The sequence below is a fragment of the Gossypium arboreum genome, chromosome 11, assembly GCF_025698485.1.
Source record: "Gossypium arboreum isolate Shixiya-1 chromosome 11, ASM2569848v2, whole genome shotgun sequence".
In the NCBI taxonomy this organism is placed as follows: Eukaryota; Viridiplantae; Streptophyta; class Magnoliopsida; order Malvales; family Malvaceae; genus Gossypium; species Gossypium arboreum.
In genome coordinates, this window is record NC_069080.1 from 137,453,288 (window position 1) to 137,481,150 (window position 27,863).

Genomic DNA, 27,863 nt, shown 5'->3' on the forward strand with positions numbered 1-27,863 from the left:
ATTATATTTATTATTATTAGTATTATTATTATATCTACTATTATTATTATTATTATTATTATTATTATTATTATTATTATTATTATTATTATTGTTATTATTATTACTATTACTTTTATTAACGTATTATTACTACTACTTTCTATCTATTATTATTATCTTATTTAAAATATTAGTATTATTATTATTTTCCATGATTATTATTATTAATATATTATTATTCTTATTAATACATTATTATTATCTTTTCTACTTTATTACTATTATTGTATTGTTACTAATATTATTATCATATTATTAGGCTAATTAATTTTATATTATTACTTCATTATATGTTTCCTTTTGCATTTACTTATATTTTTACTTACATCATCATTATTATTAAATTATTATTATTATTATTATTATTATTATTATTATTATCTTTATATTACTATTTATATTAATATATTATTACTCTTATTAATGTATTGTTATTTTTATTTTATTCTATTATTATTGTTTCATCCTTATTTTACTTTCGTCTTCATTATTATTGCATTATATATGCTTTTATATACTGCAAATTTATTTGTAATTATCATTTTCGTCATTATTATGCCATCATCCATATCAACACTGTAATCCATTTTAAGTTTTATTATGAAATGATGTCGCATTTTACTCGTTATATCGAAAATTTATTTTAAAAAAATAATAATAAGCAATTCTTCTTCGTATTTTGGGATTTGAAAAGTCGTACCCTAATTTACGGGGATTCGACTTTCTCGATAAATCCTAATAACAAACGTTTTAAATTATTTTTAAATATTCTTGGGAATTAAGAGAAAATCATATTCTAACTTACGAGACATAATTTCTTCCTAAAATCGAGATAATCGAATATCTTTCAAAATAAATAATTTTCGATCTTTATCCTTGTTTTGGGGATTTAAGATATTGTGTCCTAACTTACGGGACATAATTTTTTTCTAGATTAACGTGAAGTACGCTATTTTTTTTAAAAAAATTTAATTAAATAATATTTTAACAAAGGATCGTACTTTTAAAATCTTCAAAAGTTCTCAAAAATTTGACACCAAGACATTAATTAATCAACTAGGTACCAATTTTGGGCGTATCGAGGTGCTAACCCTTCCTCGTGCGTAACCGACTTCTGAGCCCATTTTTCTGGATTTTGTAGACCAAAAATCATCGTTTCAATAAATTTAAATTTTTGTTGAAACGATTGAATTACCAGATGACCCGATCATACCTCATAAAAAAGGATTGATGGCGACTTCTGTTTTATAGTTTTCATTTTCAAAATAAAGTCGACTTCGTTTTTTTTTTAAATGGTTTCGACAATATTTATTATTTTTATAAGTTTTTATAAAATTTTAATATTATTATATTTATTAAAAATTAAAAAAATTATATTTTTATATTTTATTATATTTATAAGTTTTATTATATTTTTATAATTTTTATAAGTATATATCAATTTTAATATTTTTAAATATTTTTAAATTTTGATATTTTTATAATTTTCCTTTCTTATAAATTTTAATTATTTTATAATAAAATATTATACTAAACTAAAAGTTGTTATGTGTTATCATCTAATTGATTCGTCAATTTATTTTAATGATTTTATAATTAACCATGGATTCTATTAATAAATGGGCTTAATTGTCCCTAAAAAAATTGGCTTAATTAATTATTTTAAATAACAATAAATAAAAGTTAAATTGAATGCAATTTTAATACAAAAACTTAAATTTTTTCGCAAATTTTTAAGATTTTTTTTTGAATATAACGTCATCATTATTACAAAAGCAACAGCAAAAGAAAGAAAAAACAATCTCACCTGTTTTTGTCTTCTGAATTTATAAGGTTAAGTTATGATATCAGTCCCCGTACTTTATAAAAGTTGAGGATTTAGTCACTGTATTTTAATTTGATTAAATTTAGTTTGTATATTTTTGAATTGTAAATTTTAGTCTCTGTACTTTTTAATTTTAAAATTTTAGTCCTGATTCAAACAGTAGTAATTAAATTCATTCAGTTAAATTTAATTATTTATCTCTTACTATGCATTCAATTGTAGATTTAGTAGATATTCTACAATTAGATCATTTTAAGTATCTATTCTTTTTCAAAATTTTGATATTGACACAAATCACATAGGTTAATCCATTGACTAAAGTCCTAGTGAGCAAAATATGAAAATAACAACTCGACATGATATTAAACATATGATAATATGTTTACTTCATTGAATTTTGAAATAACATAACCTAATAAATTTGACAGTTAGTACTTAATGGGGATTAAAATTTTAAAATTTTAAAAATAAATAAACTAAAAATAATCCAATCAAAATATATGACCTAAATACACAATTTTTTAATGTACTCCGTCATAAAAGAATTTAAAATAAATCATAATCCAAAATGTTAGAATCTAAACATAAAAGAATATATATATATATACAAAACAATCCGAACCCTTCGTATCAAACTCCTAAGACTTTAAAAGATGAGATGGGATCATAGGGGATTAGTCGCTCATTTTTGTCCGAAGTAATCATCCTCTTTGAATATAAAGGAGTTTCGTCTCGCTTCCAAATTACAAGCAGAAATATAAGTCTCGAGCTTGTTTGACCCCTCTCCTTTTTATTTAATCCCTCAGAGCTTGTCTTCCTTAGAACTATTTATGGGTTGTGTTCTGACTCGAAAATTAGTCTGAAAATTGAAAGAGTTTAAGTAAAAATATAAATTTAGAAAAAAGATTTGGACAAAAAAATAATGTCCGTTTATAAAATAGGTCGGGCCTCAAGTAACTTGAATATGCAAAAAAAATGTTATTTTTTACTACTTTACTAGCATTTAACTGTTATATTATTATTGTATAATTCTTGTTTTATTGTTAATTTTATTACTATTTTAGAGGTATTTGTTTGTTCAGTTATACCTATTTTACTGTTATTTAAGTATATATATTAATTTATTTTCAATTTATTAGAAAATATTTATTTTAATATTTTTAGTATTTTTAGTATTATATTTTTAAAAAATTATATAAAAAGTAATATAAAAAATAATACTGGTCGAGTTTAACTCGAGTTTTAACATTTTTATCTAGGCTTATTTTTCAGGCCAAGTCGAGTTCAAGCTTAAAATTTTGATTGGACTTTTTCTGAACTTAGTCCGACTTGATCCATGAGCATTTCTAATCTGTCCTTGACCCTTGTCCTTCATTTTATTTAATCCCAAAATAAAATTAATTCATTAAAATTAATTTATATAGTCTTTAGTTTTTTTATAAATATTTTAAAATTTAAAAGTTGTTTTAAATTTTTTTATTATTTATTTAGAGGATCAATTTTCTTCATTACAAAAATAAAAAGTACTTGATTTTCTAAATTCAATTTACTTGTTTGGGTTCTATAAAATTGAAATAACTCAATTTTAATTTATTATTATATTTATTTATTGCTAACGCCTAATTATCGTCACGGGGAGTATCGCTCTTTTTGTCAAAAAAAGGGGTATCTCCTCTCGCTCCAAATTAGAAGCAGAAAGTGAATCTCGAGCTTGTCTGACCCTTGTCTTTCTTTCTATTTATTCCCCAAATTGAAATGAGTTCATTATTTTCCCAACGCTTTGGCAGCCGGTCTTCTCCCCTCTTCTCTTCACTGTAGACAAATCTAAGGAGTAAGTACTATTTAATTTACCATCTCATTTTCATCGCAGTCTATACATTTCCTGCTTTGATCTTGCAGAATTTCTTCTTTAATTACGTGGAAATTTCGTTTCATAGGGTCTGGTTTTGATAGTTCATATATTCTTTGATAGAACATTTTGGTCTCGTTTGTTCTGAATTGGAAAAAAAATCGAGTTTTTTTTTCAATGATCTAATCTGATCTGAGTTAAAATTTCCCAGATCTGTGCTAAATGAGTGAAAGCCAGGACGCCCCTAGCTCAATTAGGGTTGTTTCGGAAGCTGAGAGTGATGCACCTGGAAATGAATCCGAACCCGATGATACCCAGGTGAATGAGTCGATGTCGACTGGAAGCAAGAAAAGAAACCGGGAAGCCGATAATTCAGTGGCACAAAAAGGAAAAGCCCCCAAGAAACAGACATCGGGAAATGAAGCTTCAACTTCCCGACAACAACCAAAACAGAAAGAGACGAAAGATGACGGAAACAGAGAGAAGAATATCCACTGTAAAATTGATAGACGGAAAAAGACGGTAAAGTGTCCTAATTGAACATATTAGATTGACATTACTGTTATTTATTATGCATACATTTTGAAGATAAAAAAGATCTTTTGATTTTTAATGATTTCTTAAGATTAGCACTCGAACAACTGTGAGATTGCTGGATCTATTGTACCGAGTTATTTGATTTATCGGGTTATTTGAAGATGCAAGGTAGATTCAAAAGGATTAGTTTATTTATGATATTTATAATATTAATGATATTATTAGTATTTTCGTAATATTATTATTAATGATATTCTTTACTTTTAGTTTTTTATTAGAATTGAAAATGTTTAATTAGAATAGAAAAGTATAATAAAAGTTTATAAAGATGAAAAAGAATGTTGCATTCTGACAATCATATAATATGGTCACGTCATCTGGTAAGGATTTGACTGTTTTCTAAACAGACAATACCCGTCCAAAGAGAACAATACATCATATTTGTACAGTTTGAAAATCTGACACTTTTTCTAACACTTGTTTTGTGTATATATTTGGTGTAATGAAGGACAAAATGACAGATATGGAAGTTCTGTTATGGAAGAACCTGGTAGCCTTTCCTGACTCGTTACAAATTCCTGCCTCCTTCAATCAAATCAGAAAGGAGTGGCCAATGCGTCCTGATCTTCAAAAAATTTTCCAAAAGATGCAGGACATCAAGGCCAAATCCAATAATGATGTGACATTGGATGGAGTAAATCAGGAGTTAGATGCATTAGGGAAACAACGAAAGGTACACTAATGATTACAAATCTAATTACTAAGTTTGCTTTCATGATCTAAATCTCCAATTTAACTTTCAAAATTGATTTTCCAGGAACAAGAAAGGGGCCTTGATGCAGTCTTGGTATGCACATTTCTTATCATTGATCTTAACCAACATGGAGTTATTATTTCTTAGATAAGATAAACATTTCTTGTTCATAAATCACTCATGCACAGACATGTTATTTCAAAGGTTTTTGAATGTATTTAGAGGAATCTTGAATGGTCATATTCAATATCCGTATCTGAATGTGTTGGTACATGGACACTTCGGCCAAAAATGAAGAGTTTCAACAACCTAGATTTTTGTAAGTATCCGGCCTGGAAACCTAATGTTTCGGACTCTCCCTGCTTCTCTTGTCCTGCATGGACTTCTGCACTGAGAATTATACATATTGTTGAATCCTTCTAAGTATTACAGACATACTTTTGCATATATATATATATATATGTTTGAAGCTACAAACTTGAATATGCATACCTTGACCTCTCTATTTTATTTTTTTGGTAGTATATCATGTCTCAATGTATCAAAGTCGTTCTTAGACTTGCCCTCGTAAAGTTTACGTCTCTCCTTCTCGATCATTTATTTATATTTCTCTTAAATTTCAGGACACCAGCATAGCGACTAGGACTCAAATAGAACAGGTATGATATATGCATACATACATATATTGCATTGAGAATCAGCTGACCTAAGAAGCATTTGGGAACTTGGATTCCAAAAGTAGTTCAAGTTAAATGATAGAATGTACATAAAATTTATCGTTTATAGTTATTCCTCAAATACATATATTTGTTGAATGCCTGTTAGTAATTAATTTGGAATTCATGTTTTTTTAATTAAAAAAAATTCAAATACATAATCATATTAAATCTCAACTAATTTATATATAATTATATACACATCATTTTTTGTAATTTATATTATAAATGGAATCAAAATCAAAATCTTCAAACTTAAATATGGCTACTACAAAATTGTGACTTGTTTTCTATGTTTGTTGTTTTAGTGTTCTGAATACATGTCATGGCTTCTTCCTCAAGTTCAAGTTCAAGATCAAGTTGAAGATCAAGATCAAGTTCAAGTTCAAGTTCAAGTTCAAGTTCAAGATCAAGTTGAAGATCAAGATCAAGTTCAAGATCAAGATCAAGTTCAAGATCAAGTAGAATATCAAGTTCAAGATCAAGATCAAGATCAAGTTCAAGTTCAAGTTCAAGATCAAGTTCAAGTTCAAGATCAAGTTCAAGTTCAAGATCAAGTTCAAGTTCAAGTTCAAGATCAAGTTCAAGAAAATTTGTTCACTCCTGAAGGAATGCAATTGTGGAGTTCGGAAAACCAACTTTATGACGAAGACAACATTAGTTTGTCAACTAAAAAAGGAATACGGTTTTTAGTGTCGAGTTTGGAAGATCAACTTTATGACAATAATAATAATGAAGTGTTGTTCGAAGATTTCGAAGGGCTAGCAGAGGCATTGGAGAAAACTAGCGGCTTGGCTCCTCTTCCAGACGAGCTCAAACCTTTTGCAGCCCAAGTCAAAGATGCTTGTGGGGAAGATACTGGGATTAACCATATGTTAATCGAAGTTATCGTCTGCGCTGCAATCAAGGAGATGAAATGTTTGCCATCCGAGTCTGTGAACTGGAATATGTTGAAAAAATGGGGAGCGACACTCAGTTATGCTAAGGAAAATGGTTTTCAAGTGAGCTTTGCTGATTTGTTACTCAAGAAGAATTTGAAATCATACGTTCTTGAAAGTTTGTTAACTAATGAAGAATTTCCGTCTAATTTGCGGAGTGTGGGTAGGTTGTTAACTAATGAAGAAATACAGTCTTTAGGGACTTGGTTGACGAGTTTGGAAGACCAAATTTATGACGGAAACAACAATGAAGTGTCCTTCAAAGATTTCGAATGGTTAGAAGAGGAATTGGTGAAAACTAAGGGCTCGGCTCCTCTTCCAGACAAGCTCAAATCTATTGCAGCCCAAATCAAAGGGGCTCATGGGAAAGATACTGGGATTAACCATCTGTCAATTGAAGTTATTGTCTGCGCTGCAATCAATGACATGGAACGTTTGCCATCCGAGTCTATGAACTGGGATATGTTGAAAAAATGGGGAGCGATACTCAATTATGCTAAGCAAAATGGTTTTCAAGTGAGCTTTGCTGATGTGTCCCTGAAGAGGAATTTGAAATCCTACGTTCTTGATAATTACGCTTGGCCGAGGGATTTATATTTTTGAATTATTTTGGATTGGATCAATCTCTGGATCTAGTCATTTCATGTTCGTGTTGTTCTAAGTTTAGATCATCTTAAGTTAAGAGTTAAGGTCAATTTGAGTTTAGCCAGTTTAGGTTTAATTATAGATGAGGTTCAGACTCCAGGATTTCTATATTTACCCTCTCTACCAGAAACTGTGGTTTTTGGTATGGAATTGTGGTGTAGTTTGTTGTGTAATTTGTATTGTGTACGTGTGTATTTGTTAATGTTATATAATCGTCTTGTTTGTATTTTTAATGTCTCATTTTTCTAACAGTATTCGAAATTTGAAATTTGTATTTGTAAATTTGCTCAAAGGCAAATTTCGTTAGTTTGAACATGCAAATTCAATTCACGATTATGATATTACTACTCAATTGGGCTTAAAATAGGTCAAAGTCAAAGCAATTCAAGCTGAAATTAAACATCCGAGGACCATCACTCAAGTCTTACCTTGAAATTAAACATCCGAGGACCATCACTCAAGTCTTACCTAAACCCGAATTCGTTACTATTTAAACGAATAACAATTGATGTTCCGTACCAAAATATTTAATTTTGGTTAATTTAGTGACCAAAATAGAATATGAGTAATATTTTAGTGACCATTTTTGTATTTTACCTTTTATTTAATTAATTTTAATGTTTTAAAAATTAAAAATTTCAAGAAAAAAAAATTAGAAATTTCGATAATAGGGTAAACAAGTGTAATTTGAAAATTTTATTTTATGCAATATTTTGGACCTTTTTAGCGGTTGGGAAGATTTGTTGAAGCAGATGGTAAGTTTATATACTAAACGCGGTTGTTTAGAACTGGTTAAATTTCACGTTTAGTATTTGTATTTGCTTAAAATTACGTTTTGGTGATCAAGCTTTAAAAATTATTATATGATCACAAACATAATGAATTTATTATGTTCTGATCACTCAGCTCTTAACTCTCATAACATAATAAATAAAAAACGTTAGTGGCCACAATATAATAAATTTTTAAAGTTGAATGGCCAAAATGTAATTCTAAGCAAACATAAGCGACTAAACATGGAATTTAACCCCTAGAAATTTTCACCTGCATCTAATATCAAGACCCTCTTTTTCTCGCCCCAAAAATTACGACCTTGCAATCTCGATCTTCTCTGTCGCTCCAAATTACGTAGAATAACTTGGAATCGTGAGCTTTCTTTAATGGCACTTGCCCATTCCCCTTTTTAATTACATTCTCACCGGCGACTTTCTTGGTTTCATCTGCTTTACTCTTTGGTAGTTGCCCCTTCTCTCCTCTTCCCCGCTGTACACACATCGAACCGGTAAGCACCGCTGAATATTTTTTCAACTGTTATTTGGACCCTGGGTTCACGACTGAATTTATCAATTGATTATCGTGTCTTGCTTTGATTTTGCTTTTATTTGCTAAATTTCCTTTCCTATCGATAAAACTTCGAACAGTAAAAACTTCGAAAATTAACACCAAAATCTCAAAATTAAGTGGCTCCAGATTTGGCCAAGGAATCTATGATCATACGTGAAAGAGACCTCCCCCAATCTCCTTAAAAGCGTTTCCTTTTGTTAGTTTTATATATCTGTTGTTTGAAAGAACATTTGGGTGCTTTGTTCGGAATTGGGAAAAATATGTTTTTTTTCTGTTCAATTATTTTATCTGATTTTATTTAAAATTCTCACATCTGTGCAAGATGGTTGGCAGAGGCAACAGGACGGATGTTACTGACTTGGACCTTCAACAGCTACGAAGTGATACGCCATTAGGGAGAGATAATGCTGAAAAGAACCGTTACCAGGAAAACTTTTATATTAGTGAATCATCAACTTTCCAGCAACAACCAAAACCAGAAATGAAAGTAGAGCAACAGTTTCCGAAAGTGTGTAGTGATTCCAAATCTGCGAGCACACTGATCAAAATTCTCATGGACAGAATTCACAGACAGATAATGGCCGTAAGTCTCTTAGTTGATTTTAGTTATTCGTATTCAATTTTCATTATTGCTATTTATTATACATATATCTTTAAAGTAAAAAGATTGCGCATGGAGTGATTGGGCCTTGCTTTATAAAGCACGGTTTATCCTTACTCTATAAGGTACCTTTTTTCTATGGACAATACTGTGAGGACAGTTTTCGCTTACAAAGGAGAAAAAAATGAAAAAGAAAAAGCCTACAAATGAGAAAAAAATGAAAAATCCATGAGAACCTATGTCTCCAATCTAACACAGAATATTTTGTTTCTTAATACTTGTTTTGTGTGTATATTTGGTAAAATGAAGGACAAGGTGGCAGATATGGAATCTTTGATATGGTTACATCATAGGATGAAGACCTTATCCCAAGTCAACCAAACTAAAACACCATTGCTAGCTGATCTCCAAGTCAATACGCAAAATATCAAGAATGTCGACAACTATCTGAGGTAATCTAATGTTTACAAATCTAATTACTTGGTTTGATTTCATGATCCAAATCTTAAAAAAGATGACTGGCAGAGGCAACAGTACGGATCCTACTGAAATGGACCCTGAACAGCTTCCAAGTGATATGCTATTAGGGAGATTAGAGAGATTAGAGAGATACAAGGCTGAAAAGAACTGGTACCAGGAAAATTTTTATATTAGTGAATCATCAACTTCCCAGCAACAACCAGAACCAGAAATGAAAGTAGAGCATCAGTTTCCGGAAGTGTGTAGTGATTCCAGATCTGTGAGGAAACGGATGAAAATTTTAAAGGACAGAATTCACAGACAGAAAATGGCCGTAAGTCTCTTAATTGAATTTAGTAATTCATATTCAATTTGCATTATTGCTATTTATTATACATATATGTTTAAAGTAAAAAGATCTCTCATCGACTGACTTGCAATGATTGGACCTTGCTTTATAAAGCACGGTTTATCCTTACTCTATACGGTACCTTTTGTCTATGGACAATACTGAGGACAGTCTTCACCTACAAAGGAGAAAAAAAATGAAAATAAAAAAGCCTACAAATGAGAAAAAAATGAAAAAACCGTGAGAACCTATGTCTCCAATCTAACACAATATTTTGTTTCTTAATACTCGTTTTGTGTATATTTGGTAAAATGAAGGACAAGCTGTGATAACTGTACAGTTTAAAAATCTGACACTAGTTTCTTTAATACTTGTTTCTTTAACACTTGTTTTGTGTATATATTTGGTGTAATGAAGGACAAAAGGACAGATTTGGAATTACTGTTATGGATGAAACTGAAACTGAAAGCCTTTCCTGTCTCGTTACAAATTCCTGCCTCCTTCAATCAAATCAGAAATGAGTGGCCAATGCGTCCTGATCTTCAAATAATTCTCCAAAAGATGCAGGACATCAAGGCCAAATCCAAGGATCTTGTTTTAACAGAAAATGATATGAATGGGGAATTGGGTATAGTAATTCAGGAGTTAGATACATTAAGGGCTCGACGATCAAAGGTACACTAATGATTACAAATCTAATTATTGCTTTCATGATTTAAATCACCAATTTAACTTTCTAAATTGATTTTCCAGGAACAAGAAAGGGACCTTGATGCAGTCTTGGTATACACATTTCTTTTCATTGATCTTAACCAGCATAGAGTTATTGTTTCTTAGTTAAGATAAACATTTCTTGTTTATAAACCATTCATGCACAGACATGTTTTTTCAAAGATTTTTTAATGTATTTAGAGGAATCTTGGATGGTCATATTCAATATCGGTATCCGAATGTACATGGACACTTCGAGCAAAAATGAAGAGTTCAAACAACCTAGATTTTAAGTATCAGACCAGGAAACCTAATGTTTAGGACTCTCCCTCCTTCTCTTGTCCTGCATTGCATTGAGAATTATACATATTGTTGAATCCTTCTAAGTATTACAGACATTCTTTTGCATGTATACATATGTTTGAAGCTACAAACTTGAATATGCATATCTTGACCTCTATTTTTTTATATTTGTAGTATATCATGTCTCAATGTATCAAAGTCGTTCTTAGACTTGCCCTCGTAAAGTTTACGTCTCTCCTTCTCAATCATTTATTTATATTTCTCTTAAATTTCAGGACACCGACATGGGGACTAAGACTCTAATAGAAAAGGTATTATATATGCATACATACATATATTGCATTGAGAATCAGCTGACCTAAGAAGCATTTGGGAACTTGGATTTCAAAAGTAGTTCAAGTTAAATGATAGAACGTACATAAAATTTATCGTTTATAGTTATTTCTCAAGTACATATCTTTGTTGAATGCGTGTTAGTAATTAATTTGGAATTCATGTTTTTTTTATTAAAAAAAATTCAAATACATAATGGCGTTAAATCTCAACTAATTTATATATAATTATACACACATCATTTTTTGTAATTTATGTTGTAAATGAAATCAAAATCAAAATCAAAATCAAAATCTTCAAACTTCAATATGGCTACTACAAAATTATGACTTGTTTTCTATGTTTGTTGTTTTAGTTTTCTTCAGAATTTCCATGGCTTTTTTCTCAAGATCAAGTTCAAGAAAGCTTGTCTACTCTTGGAGCTCAGTTCAAGAGTTTGGAAAACCAACTTTATGACGAAAACAATAATAAAGTGTCCTTCAAAGATTTCGAAGGATTAGAAGAGGCATTGAAGAAAACTAATGCCTTGGATCTTCTTCCAGGCTACCTCAAACCTATTGCAAACCAAATTGAAAAGGCTCATGGGGAAGCTACTGGGATTGCTCATGCATATATTCAACTTTTAGTCTGTGCTGCTATCAACGAGATGCAAGAATCGGCAGTGAAGTCTTTGAACTGGGAAACGCTGAAAAAATGGGGAGCGACACTCAATTATGCTAGGCAACTTGGTTTTCAAGTGAGCTTTGCTGATGAGTTACTTAGGAAAACTTTTGGTGCCTACGTTTGTTTCAAATTTTTGATAAACCAACCTGATGACAAAAACAACAATCAAGTGTCCGACAAAGATTTGGAAAGCCAAGTTTATGGAAGTTGGTCAACTTTTGGAGCTCAATTCAAGAGTTTGGAAAACCAACCTTATGAAGAAATCGAAATAAAGTGTCCTTCAAAGATTTCGAAGGATTAGAGGAGGCATTGGAGAAAACTAATGCATTTGGTCTTCCAGACTACCTCAAGCCTATTGCGAACCAAATCAAAGAGGTTCGTGGGGAAGCTACTGGGATTGCTCATGCATGTATTCAACTTTTTGTCTGCGCTGCTATCAGGGAGATGCAAGATTCGGCATTGGGGTCTTTGAACTGGGATACGTTGTTTCAAGTTTAGATTGTCTTGAGTTGGCATTCAGGTCAATTTGAGTTCAGCCAGTTTAGGTTTAATTACAGAAGAGGTTCAGACTTCAGGATTTCTATTTTTACTCTCTCTACTAGAAACTGTGGTTTTTGGTATGAAATTGTGTAGTTTGTTGTGTAACTTGTACTGTGTACTTGTGTATTTGTTAATGTTATATAATCGTCTTGGTTGTATTTTTCTTGTCTCATTTTTCTAACAGTATTCGAAATTTAAAATTTGAAATTTGTATTTGTAAATGTGCTCCCAAGGCAAATTTGGTTAGTTTCAACATGCAATTCCAATTCATGGCTATGATACTACTACTCAATTGGGTTTAATGTAGGAGTAGGAGGATTAATTTTGCTCCTTTTTTATGCATGCACGATACACTCAACGAATTAGTATCAATCACAAGGTCAAAGTCAGAAGCAATTTAAGTTCAAAATAATCATCTATGTACAATACTTTGTTGCAAAGACTTTTCAAGACATTCAATTAAAAGAATCTTGTGATTGGAGGACCATCACCCAAAGAATGTTGATGTTTTTCAAGTCTTAAAAGATTAGTTGACTGACTTGCTTTTTAGAGGTGATACATTTCTGATTTGAGAAGACCCTGTGAAAGAGCTATATCTTGGTTTTAAAACACATTTTATATCACCTTATTTCAATTTTGGGAGCCCAAAATATTAACTATTTCAGTAAAAATGTGTGAGCTGAAAATTGTCTCCAATCTAACCCAGAATATTTTTTTGTTAATGCTTCTTTTGTGTGTATATTTGGTGAAATGAAGGACCAGAAGGCAGATCTGGTTAGATCATAGGGTGAAGACTTTACCCCAAGTCAACCAAATCAAAACACCATTGCAAGCTGATCTCCAAGTCAATACGCAAAATATCAAGAATATCGACGGCGAGCTCAAGGATGACCATTTGGCAGGATCTGAGGTAATGCAAAAATTGCTCGAAAAATTAGATCTACAATCATATGAGTCCACGCAAAATTTTCTTTACAGAAAACTAGACCTACTATTATACGAGGTAATCTAATGCTTACAAATCTAATTACTAAGTTTGATTTCATGATCTAAATCTCCAATTTAATTTTGTAACTTGGTTTTTCAAGAGTTCGAGAATGAATTGGAGCTGGTATGTATATTTCTTATCATCGATATAATTTCTTGTTTTTAGACCTAGCAAAAGCCATTTTCAGCCATCTTACTTGGATTCGAGTGTTACTATCAAATGTGAATTCATATACATATATTCTCTATATGTCTATGTTCAACTTTTTCCAAGTTCTTTCATGTATTCCAAGGAATCTTGGATGATCATATCCGAACATGTATCAGTACATTAGTCATTTATAAATCATATTATAATTATAATGACATTTTATACTAGAGTAGTTTTTTAGACCTAGCAAGAAGCCGGATACGGATTCATGTCTAACGCGAGTGTGTTTGACATTTTGCAAGTTTTTTAAATGATTTTGATGAATCTTGGATAGCCATATTCTATACTTGTACCCGAATATGTGTCGAACACATATACTTCAAACAAAATGAATTGTCCAAACAATATGTACAGTCGGCGTGATTAGACCTATTGAACCTATCGCGTAAGACTCCAAAGTTTGCATTAAAAACTGTACTTATTCTTGAACCCTTCTGTGCTAATATTTACAAATCTAATTACTAAGTTTGATTTCATGATCCAACTCTCAAATTTTAACTTTCAAACTTGGTTTTCCAGGACTCGGAAAAAGCGAGTTTACCAACTGGGCTTTTTACAGTATGTCTCAATGTCTCAAGTAATTCTTAAACTTGCCTTTGTTTTCATCTTTCCTTCTCAATCATTTATTTTTCTCTCTCTTAAATTTCAGGATTATAATGTGAAGACTCCGAGAAAAGAGGTATAATATATATATACATACTGCATTGAACATCAGCTGGCTTAACTAGCATTTGAGAACATGGATGGTATAAGGTATCTGAGAGAACACACACATACACTACATTGAACATCACTCGGTCTAACTAGCATTTGAGAGCATGGATGGTATAGGCTATATGATAGAACACATAAATGTATCAAACCATGAATTTGTTCAGTGCATATTAGTAAATTCATATCTTTTATGTTTTTCAAATACATCACATTAAATCTCAATCCTATACAATCGGATCCAAATCCAGAATTTGAAGAATTCTTGTTTCTAATATGACTTTTTTTTGTGTGTTTATTGTCTTAGCTAGTTTTCTTTGGCGTATGCTCTTCCTGAAGATCATAAAAGTGGTATGTCTCTTAGGTCTACAATTACTAATTTGATGAAACAACTTCATACAAAGACAACAACAAAGTGGAGTACGAAGACTTTCCAGGCTTAAAGGATACATTACAAAAGACTGCCAGGGGGAAATTCCAGACTAACTCAAACCTATTGGGATCCGAATAGAAAATGCTCATAGAAAAGCTACTGAATTTTCCCATACTAGAATACAAATTCTGGTCTCCGCTGCAATTAAAGCGATAGAAGATATGTTACTTGAGGATTTGGACTAGGGTACATTGAAAAAGTGGGTAGCAGCGCTCAATTACGCTAATGAACATGGTTTTCAAGTAGGAATTGTTGATAATCTGTTGCGGAAGAAGATGGTTGACTACTTTCTGAGCTGCCATGGTTGTAAATCAAAGGATTATAGTTAATCCGGTATCTAATATTCTGCTATGTTTTAATGTCTCATTCTATATCAAGTACTTGTTATGTTATGTTTGAACTTTACGGTGAATTGTTGTATTGAGTATGTTTTTGGGTCATAATCGTGTTTAATTTGTTTAATCAATTTAATCATATGTGTCTCATATATCATGCTTACATGGAAAATCTAATCCATATAATATCTAAATAAATCTTTGGGTAAATTACAAAAATAGTCACTTTTGTTTCTCTCAGATTACATTTTAGTCACTTATGTTTGAAATGTTACGTTTTAGTCACTTACATTATCGTTTTGTTACGAAATGGTCAATCTACTGTTAAACTCCGTTACCTCCCTAACGGTAGTCCTGCGTAGCAATCCAAATGGGTTTTAAATGCCAACTTTGATGTCCAGTTGCTGGGATGAAAATATGTTTTTAATTAAATAAATATAATTTGGACTACCACGTATGACATCTAAGTTGATATTTAAAACTCATTTGGACTGCCATGTAGGATTGTCATTAGGGGGTAAATGAGTTTAACGGTAGTGTGACCACTTCGTAACAAAACGATAACTTAAGTGATTAAAATGTAATCTAAAGTAAATAAAAGTGATTTTTATAGTTTACCTTAAGTCTTTGGAATGTAAAAGGGTAGTTTTGAAATTTTGGAGTATTAATAAGAATCGCATTTTCAATTAAACAAAATTTGATAATAATTTATTTTAATTTGATTAAATTCTCATTAATACTCTATTTCAATTTCTCAAAATTTTAAACTTTCATAGTAAATTTTACTTAAATTATTTATTTTTCATTTAACTTTCATAATAAATAATTATTAATTCTATATTTTTCATAAAACTTTTAAAATTTCATAATAAATATTAAGAATGGATGCAAAGTAGAACTGATAATAGGTCGGCCGAGTTTGGGTCAAGCTTGAACAAATTAAATTTTAGACATTTTTTAGGCCCCAACTCAGCCCAAAAAGTGTGTCTAAAATTTTGCTCAAGCCCTGACCTAAATAAAATGTTAAAACCTTAGCCTGATCCGTATTGAAATTTTTATATAAAAATAAGTTAAAAATATAATACATCAAATTCACTTAAAATATTAAAATAAATATTTTTCAACAAATTAAAAATAAATTTAAAATATAATACATCATATACACTAAAAATATTAAAATAAATGTTTCCCAACGGATTAAAAATAAATTTTAAAAAATTTTATAATTAAATAACACTAAGATACGTGTTATACAATATCTAAATAACAATAATAAAATAGTAGTAATATAATAGTGAAATAACATCAAAACAATGACAAAATAGTAAAAAACAGTAATAAATTTTTTTTTTGCAAATTTGGGTTTGGCTAGGCCAAAACAAAAAAAAAGTTTATCCGAGACTTGACCAATTTAGAAAATGAGCTTTATTTTTTGTCCAAATCCATTTTTCGAATGGACCTTCAAATCGAGCCGGATGACCCAGTCCATGATCAAGTCTAATACAAAATAAAATTATCTTCAATTTTATTATTTTTATTTCCAGCTATTATTCTTCTAGGTTCATGTTTTTATTTTGTTCATTTCTAGTTTTTGGTTGTTTTAAATTCTCAATTTCATCATAATCTTATATTATAATGACTAAAAATATTAGATCTCAAATGCGAGAATAGTAGAGGGATCTAAATTGAAAAATTACCATTATTTTATCATGATTAAATCCAAACTGTGAGCATAGTAGAGAGATCAAAATTACAATTTAATCATTATCTTATAATGATTAAAGAATTTAATCCCAAATGTAAGCATAGTATGGGACCAAACTTGTAGTTTTACCATATCTTATCATGCGATTAAAAAAAAGAACATGTGTCATGCAAAGGCTCCCTTTTTATATACTAGTATGGTTCTCATCCTCTGCTTTGAGTTGATTTATTTATTTAGTGAAATTTGTATATATTAGTATGATTATTTATTTGTATCAAATTGTAAAAATTATAAAAATATTGGAAAATTTAAAAGTTATAATAATCTCTACAATTTTATTAAAAACATAAATTAGAAGATGCCAAAATAGAAATAACTTGGGAAATTATTATGCCAAGATAACTTATAAAATGGATTATGACAGGAGAGATGATTTTTTTGAAGATATAACAGAGGGAGATGGTTAATAACAACATTAAAACAAAACCCATAAATAACCTAATCAACCACAAACTAAAATTTTTGCTTCCAAAATGGATTACCGGGGTACGTTGTATGCTAGGCAAAGTCGTTTTCAAGTGACACTTGCTGATGAATTACTGAGGAAGAATTTTAAAGCCTACATTTATGTTAATTTTACATTTTGGTGGTGATTTTGGCGAGTTCAAAGATGGTCATTTGGAAGAATCTGAGGTAAATTTTTTTATTATTTTCTTAAAGTACTTAATTTTGAACACAATATTTTAGGTTGATATTTTAAATTAGGATTAGTCGAGTGAGTTAACCTCTAGATATACCTATATATATTGCATTGAGCATCAACTTGCTTAAGTAGCATTTGGGAACTTGGATTTCAAAACATGGATTTGGGTTTGCAGGCTAACATTTATGATTATTTCACAAACAATAATCAGATCCTATTGGCACTGTTGCTAATGATTCTATTGGCATCGAAGCATCTAAAAATTAGGCCTAAAAAATAAGTGCTGAACAAAGGGCCAATCTAAAAATTCTTTTTAGGAGGGTTGAAAATTAATTATAATTTTTTGAAAAATTAAAATATAAGTATCTTTGAAGGGATTGATTTTTTGTTTATTTTTGGGAGTCAAATGTAATTTCACCATTTATTATTTTATCATTTCATTATTTATGATGGGATTGAAATAGAAAGTTTTCATTTTTTGAGCCTGCCTGCTCATTAAATACGCCCCTGGCTTCGGCAGTTACCACCCTGCTACAGCTCCTTGACCTTTTCCTTAAAACTGGTTATGGCATGATGAAGGAGGCAGCGGAAGCGGCAATAGTGATTTGACGGAATTGACGGTTGGAGACCGTGGAGATGATGTTGACTCTGATCCTGGCCTTGAGCTAAAACTCCATTTTATGCTATGAGCCTAGGTGCTTCCTTGTATTGAGCTTGAAAATCCACCACTGCCACGAAACCCAATGCTTGGCCCTTATCATCAAGGAGTCCCAATGAGCCCTTGGTGGCGCCGACAAAATCACTGCCCGTTGAAGTTACGAAGGCTAAATCGCCACCGATAGAAGATAGGTTGAGGTTACTGATAGAGAATGAGAAGAAAGTGGAGAAACTACAAGGTTTGCGAGTTCCGAGTTGTTGGAATCTCACCGGTTTTGAATATAAAGCTCTGCCGGCATTAAAATCCAGTACTTAAAGGTCGCGAGTGAGCCTGATTCTCCTGTGGCTTAAGTGAGCATCGCCGAGCTGTTTCAAACCGCCACAAGATGCGTTGATGCCAATAGAATCATGGGCCACGGTGCTTTTGAGACTACTACGTTAGAAACTGACACCGGAGGCTTACAAATGCTAATGTCTCAAATTTTTTAGGGCCTCATTTAAATTAAATTAAATTAAATTAAATTAAAAGTTTTGGTTTAAATTGTTTCATTAAAATAAGTACATTAAAATGTGGTTGATGTCTTGATGAGTAAACTATTTGTTTACAAATGAATGTTAGCTTTCAATATGGAAATTTAAACTAATTAAAATTTGGTTTTAGAAATTGAAGAAAAAGAATACATTTAGGGTTGCTTAAAAGTGAATTTTATAAATCACATTATTTTTCTATTATAATTTTACTATTACTCTTTATATTGAAGATTAATTTTTGAGATTCATAATTATTATTATTATTTTTTGATAATGTTTAAATTCTAAGAGTGCAATATATCTTATAATTGTAGCCGATATTTGTTGGTGATCTTTCGTATTTAATAATTATCTTTCGATTTTTTTCTATTCACAATACTAAAAAACTAAAACATTAAATATTGAACTTTCTATCACTCAATACTATTTCAAATAGTAATGACAAGCAATGTTGAGAGCTAAAAGAGTTATTTTATCTTTGATATTGTTAACATTGGAAAAATCAAATTTTTAAATAAAAAATACAAAAGAACTTGATGTCTCAAAATTAAAATATAAGAATTAAATTTTAACTTTCGAAAGAGTATAAAACTTTCGCATATTTAAACCGAAAAATAACATCAACATGAAACATATCAATGTCTCCAAATCTATGTAATAGAAATTATTAACCTATCAAAGTTTCATGCAAATACACCACCTCTCAAAATATGGTTATAACACAACAAAATATCCAAACGCAATACAATTATATTACTTGAATTTAGGTGCGAGTTTTGGATATAGATATTTATCTGTCATGGGTGTGATTAGCTTTTCTAAGTTTTTCTATATACTTAAAAGAATATTCAGAGAGTCGTATCCACCTATCTGTGTGTTGAACATGGGTACTTCATGAAAAATGAAGACTGCAAGCAGCAAAGCAACACAGACACATGAATTCAAATATCATAAAATTTTGACTTAAGTCACAATTTAACCCTTTAACCCTTAAATTATACCTTTTTTTTTCAGTCGCATCTAATAGTTTTTGAGTAGCAAAGTAGGCAAGCAACTTGGTCTTCAACAGATTATCAGCAAATACCACTTGAAAACCAAGTTGCTTAGCCATATTGAGAGTTGCCCCCCACTTTTTCAATGTATCCCACTCTAAATCTTCAATCCGAAAATCTTCCATCTCTTTGATTGCAGCGCAAACCAGAACTTGAATACCGATATGAGAAACTTCGGTAGCTTTTCCACGAGCCTTTTCGATTCGGATCGCAATAAGTTCGTGTGAAAAATAAAATAGAATAAAATAGAATAAAATAAATAAAAATAAAGAACACATAAATTTTACGTGGAAACCCTTTCGGAAAAAAAACCACCACAGGCAAGAGGAGAAGAAAATTCACTATGTCGAAAATTTTTACTCAAATACAAGAGGAATAGACTATGTCTATTTATAGGCTTGCAAAGCCATATTCTAGTAGGATTGAAACACCTTATCCTAATCAATATAAAATAGATGGAGTTTAATAAGGTTTAAAACCTTATTCTAAAATAAAATAAAAGAAGTCTAGTTCTATATGGATTTTACTTTTATTTTATTTTCTATCGTATTTTATTTAAATAAGAATTTGGGTCACTTAATTCTAACAATCTCCACCTTGACACAAATTCTCAATGAACAAGTTCTTCATCGCGAACTTTCAATAAACAAGTTCTTCACCTCTTCCAAAAACCCTTAAGGGTTTAACTTCAACAATGAACACCAACCAAGTCTAAGCAATGCTCAAACTTGGTTATAGGAAGTGACTTAGTCATCATATCTGCAGGATTTTCATGAGTGCTAATTTTGCTCACAACAATATCACCACGAGCAATAATATCACGAACAAAATGATACCGAATATCAATGTGTTTTGTTCTCTCATGAAACATTTGATCTTTTGTAAGAAAGGTGGCACTCTGATTCGTCACAAAATATCGTGGCTTGATTTGAAGGTCTTCATTGAGTTCACTAAATAGTCCCTTCAACCAAATAGCTTCTTTACAAGCCTCATGAATCGCCATGTACTCACTTCAGTGGTAGACAAAGCAATCGTAGTTTGCAAAGTGGCTTTCCAACTAATTGCACAACCTCCGATTGTAAAGACGTAACTCGTGAGAGATCTTCTTCTATCAAGGTCTCCAAGAAAATCAGCATCAACATACCCTATAACTCCATCTTTAGTTCTTCCAAACTGTAAGCAAACATTAGTAGTGCCTCGTAAGTATCTTAAAATCCACCGAATCGCTTTCCAGTTGTTCTTTACCAGATTCGCCATGTATCGCTAATCGACCGACGTGATATGATAAATCGGACGTGAACAAACCATAGCATACATGAGAGATCCTCTGCACTAGAGTATGGAACATGTGACATGTACTCAATCTCATTATCGATTGAGGAGATAAGGCCGATGAAAGTCCGAAATGGTCGCTAAAGGAGTACTAACGAGCTTAGCACTCTGCATATTGAACTCGCAAAGAACTTTCTCAATGTACCCTTCCGACTTAGGTACAATTTACTTGCTTTTCTATCTCCGAGAATCTCCATACCAAGTATCTTCTTTGCTGGTCCTAAATCTTTCATCTCAAATTCTTCACTTAGTTGGGCTTTAACCTTTCTTATCTCTCTTTATCTTTTGTCGCTATCAACATGTCATCAACATAAAGAAGTAGATACACAAAAGAACCATCAACATTTTTCTTAAAGTAGACACAACTGTCAAAACTACTTCTTTTGAAATCATGAGAAGTCATAAAGGAATCAAACCTCTTGTACCACTTGTCTTGGTGATTGTTTCAAACCGTAAAGGGACTTTTTCAAAGAAGCAAACATAGTCCTCTTTTTCGAGACTATAAAACCCTCGGTTGTTGCATGTAAATATCTTCCTCAAGTTCTCCATGCAAAATGCGTTTTACATCTAACCGCTCAAGCTCCAAATCATGCATGGCCACAATACCAAGCAAAGCTCGAATCGAACTATGCTTAACAACCGGAGAGAACACATCTGTGAAGTCCACTCGGAATTTGATGTAACCCTTTGCAACAAGCCTTGCTTTATATCCGGGTTTTCAACTCCTGAGTCTCTTCTTTCTTTTAAACACCCATTTACAACGAATGACCTTTTTACCTTTAGGAAGTTTTACAAGATCCCATGTTCTATTTTTTGAGTGATTCCATCTCCTCTTGCATAGCAAACATCCACTTTTACGAGTCTTCACACTAATCGCCTCGAATAATTAAATGGCTCTTGATTCGCATCTATATCTTCACCACATTTAAAGCATAAGCAACTAGATCAACCTCGGCATACTTCTTTGGAGGTTTAATTTCCTTCTTGTCTGTTTTTGGCGATAGAGTATTGCGGTGAAGAAGCAACTCTATTCTCAATTTTTGTCTTGGCTTGAGGAGTTGATTCTGATTAATCGATGCTCCACCGCTTTTGGTTTTCTTTATTGGAAGAGTCTTTAAGAGATAAGTTAGGTAGCATAGCAGTTTCATCAAAAACAACATCTCTCGCTAATCACAACTTTTCTATTTTCGGACACCATAACTTATAGCCTTTTACACCACTTTATAACCAAGAAAACGCATTTAATGGATCTCGGTTCCAATTTTCCATTATCAACATGAGCATACGCAGGACACCCAAAAATCTTTAAATCGTAATAATTAGCAGGATTACGGACCATACCTCTTGTGGAGTCTTTTCTCAATGGCAACGGATGGAGATCGGTTGATCAAAAACATGCGATGAGAGGTCTTCGCCCAAAATGACTTGTAAGTTGGCATTTGACAACATACATCGAACCTTCTCCATGATCGCTTCGTTCATTCGTTCGCAACGCCGCTTTCTTTGTGGAGTATGACGAATCGTCAAGTGTCTCATGATCCCTCTCGACTTGCACAATCTATTAAACTCATCGTAGCAGAACTCTAAGCCATTGTCATGCACGGAGGTATTTTATCTGCTTTTCCGTCTGCTTTTTCAATCATAATTTTCCAAGACTTAAATGTGGAAAACACATCGCTTTTCGCTTGGGAAGAACGCCCAAACTTTTTCGGAAAAATCATCAATAAAGGTTAGCATATAATTAGCTCCACCTCTCGAAGGCACTCGGACGGCCCCCACAGATCGAATGGATATACTCCAACGTTTCCTTCGTGTTATGGATTCCTCTAGTGAATCGAACTCTCTTTGCTTCCCAAAACACAAGTGCTCACAGAAATTCGGTTTGCAAATTCCTTGCCCATTAAGAAGTCCTCTTTGCTTAATTCGCCATGCCATTCTCACTCATATGCCCTAGGCGATATGCCAAAGTTTAGTAATATCATCATCGACAAGGAAGAGGAAGCGACAATTGCATCACCAAGTGAGAGAACCTCAGAAACATATAACTTGGCAATCTTTCTTTGCCCTTTCATCACAACAAGGACCCTTTGAAATCTTTAAAACCCACTTTCATTTGTGTATCTCATGCCCTTTTGAATCAAGAGTACTCAACGAAATTAAATTTCTTTTCAATTCGGAACATGCCGCACGTCACTAAGTGTTCGACAACTCCATCAAACATCTTAACTTTAATTTTTCCAACACCGCGATTTTACATGAAGCATTATTTCCCATCAAAACAACACCTTCAGACATCGTTTCATAAGTTGTAAACCAATCCCGATTGGGACTCATGTGGAAGGTGCAACTGAATCAAGTATCCACTCCTCGCTTACTTTAGAATCATTGATGAAGCAACTAGAAGTTCACCATCATTGTAGTCTTCTACAACATCGCCTTCACCGAATTTTCGGTTGTTTTCCTTTTGATTCATGACCTCTCTTTTAATCTTATTTTGTAGCTTATAGCACTCAGATTTAATGTGCCCTTTCTTCTTGCGAAGTTGCAAGTTTTACCTCTGCTTGAAGATTTCGATCTACCCTTAGATTTACCACGAGGATTCCGTTCTCGTGTTCTACCACGATCATCATCAACATTCCGGTCTTGTCTCCCACGAACAATGAGACCCTCTCCCGAGAGTTGGGTTTAACCACAAGATGCTTCATCTTATCATACGAGGTTAAAGAATCATAAACCTCATCAACTGTGAGAGACTCGCATGCTATATAAAATCGTGTCTCTAAAGGTTGAATAAGACGGGGCAACGAACAAAGTAGAATCAACCCTAGATCTTCCTTATCATCTTGAACCTCCATGGCCTCCAAGTTTGAGAGAATTTCTTTAAACACCGTTAAGTGTTCGTGGTACGACGCACCTTCCTCCAAACGATGAGCATAAAGACGCCGCTTCATATGCAACTTGCTTGTTAGAGTTTTCGACATACATATTTGTTCTAGCCTCTTCCATAATGCGTGGCAGTTTTCTCTTTCATCACATCCTCGCAAAATTTCGTTGGACAAATGCGATGTAATTGTGTTAATGCCTTCGATCCTTACGCTTCTTCTCTTTATCTGTTAATGTCGAAGGCATCTTATCTATCCTAGCAGGGCATCTCTAGATCCATCTGTGCAAGAATCGCTTGCATCTTAATTTGCCACAACGCAAATCGGTGTTGCGATCCAACAATGAATTTCATACTTCAAAGACGCCATTACCGTGATCGAGATGAATAACCTTAAGCTCAGATACCAATTTGTGAAAAATAAAATAGAATAAAATAAATAAAAATAAAGAACACATAAATTTTACGTGGAAACCCTTTCGGAAAAAAAAACCACAGGCAGAGGAGAAGAAAATTCACTATGTCGAAAAATTTTTACTCAAATACAAGAGGAATAGACTATGTCTATTTATAGGCTTGCAAAGCCATATTCTAGTAGGATTGAAACACCTTATCCTAATCAATATAAAATAGATGGAGTTTAATAAGGTTTAAAAACCTTATTCTAAAATAAAATAAAAGAAGTCTAGTTCTATATGGATTTTACTTTTATTTTATTTTCCATCGTATTTTATTTAAATAAGAATTTGGGTCACTTAATTCTAACAGTTCGAGGTAGTCCGGAGGTTTTCCCCAGGCAATAGTGTTATCCAATGCTTGTTGTAAGCCATGGAAGTCTTTAACAGAAACTTTGTTGTTGTCTTTTTCGTAAAGTTGGTTTTTCAAATCATTAAATGAAGAAGGTAATTCTTCACGAGTCGGCAAACTTCCCCCATCATCGTCAGTAGCAGCAACTTCTTTCATCAATGGATATGTAGAATAATGCTAAAATAACATGGAAATACATTAGTGCTACCTTTTCAAAATAAGAATTTCGAAGTTTCGGATTTTATTTACTGCATAAATTGCTATTATATGATTATGTAAAAGTTTCAGAATAGATCAATTCGTGTTCGACATGAGTTTGGACATCGGTTTGGAATATGACCATCCAAGTTTCTTAAAATACATGAAAAATATAAAAAAAAATTGAACATATTCATGCTAGACATGAACCCACACCCGAAGCTCATACCTAGATCCAACTAATATAGTTGAAAACGGCGTTTTGCTAGGTCTATAAAAAAGTCTAGTGCATGAGGAAGAAAACTTTTAAAAGAATGTTTAATATATTCGCGTGTAGACTTATTTATCGGTTAAACTATTTACCCCAATCTAAAAATGTGAAATTTAAAAAGGTTTAGACAAAAATATTATGTCACAAAATAAATTTGAACAAAAGAATTAAACCCATTTAAAATATGGGATGGACTTGGACTCGAATACTAAGGCTCAAGTCTAGTCTAGTCCAACCCAACTCCACCTATTTTTCATGTTTATAATATAATATACTATATAATTTATAACACATAAAACTAAATTTATAGTAACATATAATACTATAATCTAAATATTAACAAACAATATAAAAATATTTTTAAATTTTAATAAATAAAAAGTTATATAAAAATAATATAAATATATTTTTTTAAAATTAAAAATAATATTTCTTAAGCCGAAAGAAAGTGTTTATATCATATTTAAACCCAAATCTAGTTCTAAAAACAAGTCTAGGGGATATAGAGTCAAAGATTATAATTATAATGATATGATTTGTTAAAAGAAAATGTTCTATCTTTTGCAAGAAATAATAATGCTATAACAGTCAATATTGATGTCAAGAGTGCTGTGTACCTTATATCAAGGACAAATGCCACAAACATCTTTGACTTGTTCAAAGTCCTGTAAAACCAAGTCAAATTAGAAATTGAGATCATGAAATTGCGAACTTTGTAATTACATCTGTAAATTATTAGTGTACCTCAAGGTGTTGATCTAATTGCTCGATTTCCTTTCCTACTCCGAGCAATTTCTGCTTAGCCTCGGCTTCTGTTAATCGGTCTCCTTTGTAATCTTTCTGTATTTTCGTGATATTTTCCTTAAATTTTTTGAGATTAGAACGGAATGATTGCGCTTCGAATCGGTCGAAGGAGACGAAAACTTGCGGTAAGAGATGAGAGGCTCTCATGGCCATCATCTTGTATACCAACTCCGCATCTGCTATCTTAACCTTTTATGTCACCAAATAAACACAAAAAACAAGTGTTAAAACAAACATATATGTATAAGAAACAACAATAAGCTCTTTCGGTCGATTTGATCGATTCGATCAATTAAAGTTTACTTTGTTTACTCTTCGGTCGATTCGATCCATTAAAATTTTAGCGGCTTTCCTTACAGTTTTCACCGCAATTAGCTCTTCCAAATTATCTTCTCTCGTTTTCGGTTGTTGCCGGGAAGCTGATGATTCGCCGGTTCTCCGGTGCCGGGTGCCTTTTCTTTCAGCTTCCAATAAGTCGTCGGAAACTAATTCTCGGTTTCGCTTCTTGCTTCTGCTCGACATCGAGCTCGTCGAGTTCACGTGATTATCATCGGACGGCGATGGTGGTCCGATCGGACAATATTGTGTTATAGGTTCGACATCAGAATCGCAATTTTCGCCGGGAAACCAATCTAGAAAAATGTCGGTGAAAAAACTGTCCTCGTTGCTCATGTTGAACGGATCTGTGAAATTTAAATCAGATCAGATCAAAATCATTCCCAAATTAGAACAAAAAATAGAAAGAAACAAAGAAACCTCCAAAATCAGCAAAATAAAGAAAAAAAAGAGTATAGAAATTAAGTAAAAATAAATTTAACTCAGATCAGATCAAATAATTGAAATACTAACTGTTTTTTCTCCCAATTTAGAACAAAAATAGAAAGAAATAAGCAAGTCAACCAGCAATGAAATGTTCTTTGAAACTACGAAAATTTCCTCAATCAATTAAAGAAATCGCCATTAAAAAGAGGAAATTCAGCAAAATCAAAGAAAAAAAGTATAGAAATTAAGTAAAATGAATTAGAAATTTCGGTAACACTTACTATTTCGATGCAGTGAAGAGAAGAGAGGAGAAAAATGGCTACCGAAGTGTTAAAAAAGAAAAGAAAGGGAAGAATGTCATTGGTGGAAAATTTAATTAAAAAAGAAAATAAGGTTAAGCGCCATTAGAGAAAGCGCCCAATTTGTCGTTCGTGTATGTAGATGAAGTTTTCAGAATTCATCCAACCATTAAATTATTTATTTTTTATTCAATCGATTTTTTTCATTTTGATTGAATAAAATAAAAATAAATTAAGAATAAAAAAATTTGCTTGAACTGATTGCAGTTCAACTGATTCAATTGCCTGATTCAATTAATTCGATAAATTCGTCAATCATTTAACCTCTTTTTCTAAATAATATATTGAACTCTTCTTGACCAAATTGATCCGATTAATTAGTCTAATTCAATTCTGAAAACAATAATGTACATTTTAAGTGTAAAAATCAAGGCGACTTTGCGAATATAGATGTAAGTGAAGTAGGTCTGTATTTGCCCTTTCTGATCCCAACTTGATTATATATCTAACATTGTCCAATTTTGATTTGATTTGAAATTAAATATTAATTTAATTATTTCAATTTTGATAAAAAT

General features: G+C 31.8%; 3 protein-coding genes and 1 long non-coding RNA gene across 5 annotated transcripts; 2 read left to right on the plus strand and 2 right to left on the minus strand.

Annotated features, from left to right (window-relative positions):
* Positions 1-3,465: 3,465 nt before the first annotated feature.
* On the plus strand, positions 3,466-7,532 carry LOC128284253 (uncharacterized). The gene is made up of 6 exons (XM_053022172.1): positions 3,466-3,698; positions 3,928-4,238; positions 4,762-4,986; positions 5,071-5,100; positions 5,631-5,666; positions 6,032-7,532. Exons 2-6 carry the CDS (start codon positions 3,939-3,941, stop codon positions 7,262-7,264), a joined length of 1,824 nt encoding a protein of 607 aa, XP_052878132.1. The 5' UTR covers positions 3,466-3,698; positions 3,928-3,938; the 3' UTR covers positions 7,265-7,532.
* Positions 7,533-8,312: 780 nt separating this feature from the next.
* Positions 8,313-12,830, plus strand: LOC108473794 (uncharacterized). 2 transcript variants are annotated; one of them, XM_017775551.2, is made up of 8 exons: positions 8,313-8,588; positions 8,984-9,233; positions 9,561-9,703; positions 9,777-10,044; positions 10,477-10,734; positions 10,813-10,842; positions 11,349-11,384; positions 11,762-12,830. In XM_017775551.2, exons 2-8 carry the CDS (start codon positions 9,132-9,134, stop codon positions 12,368-12,370), a joined length of 1,446 nt encoding a protein of 481 aa, XP_017631040.1. In that variant the 5' UTR covers positions 8,313-8,588; positions 8,984-9,131; the 3' UTR covers positions 12,371-12,830. The 2 variants fall into 2 exon arrangements, with proteins under 2 accessions (XP_017631040.1, XP_017631039.1); XM_017775550.2 differs by having other exon boundaries at positions 8,314-8,588; positions 8,973-9,233.
* A 6,618-nt stretch (positions 12,831-19,448) lies between these two features.
* Positions 19,449-20,239, minus strand: LOC128283416 (uncharacterized). Its single transcript, XR_008273756.1, has 2 exons — positions 19,884-20,239; positions 19,449-19,790 (listed from the first exon to the last, which is right to left on the minus strand). It is a non-coding gene; the product is annotated as an uncharacterized LOC128283416 (long non-coding RNA).
* Positions 20,240-24,608: 4,369 nt separating this feature from the next.
* Positions 24,609-27,457, minus strand: LOC108472662 (uncharacterized). Its single transcript, XM_017774211.2, has 5 exons — positions 27,271-27,457; positions 26,531-26,910; positions 26,168-26,416; positions 26,041-26,088; positions 24,609-25,131 (listed from the first exon to the last, which is right to left on the minus strand). Exons 2-4 carry the CDS (start codon positions 26,897-26,899, stop codon positions 26,047-26,049), a joined length of 660 nt encoding a protein of 219 aa, XP_017629700.1. The 5' UTR covers positions 26,900-26,910; positions 27,271-27,457; the 3' UTR covers positions 24,609-25,131; positions 26,041-26,046.
* Between the last annotated feature and the right edge of the window lie 406 nt (positions 27,458-27,863).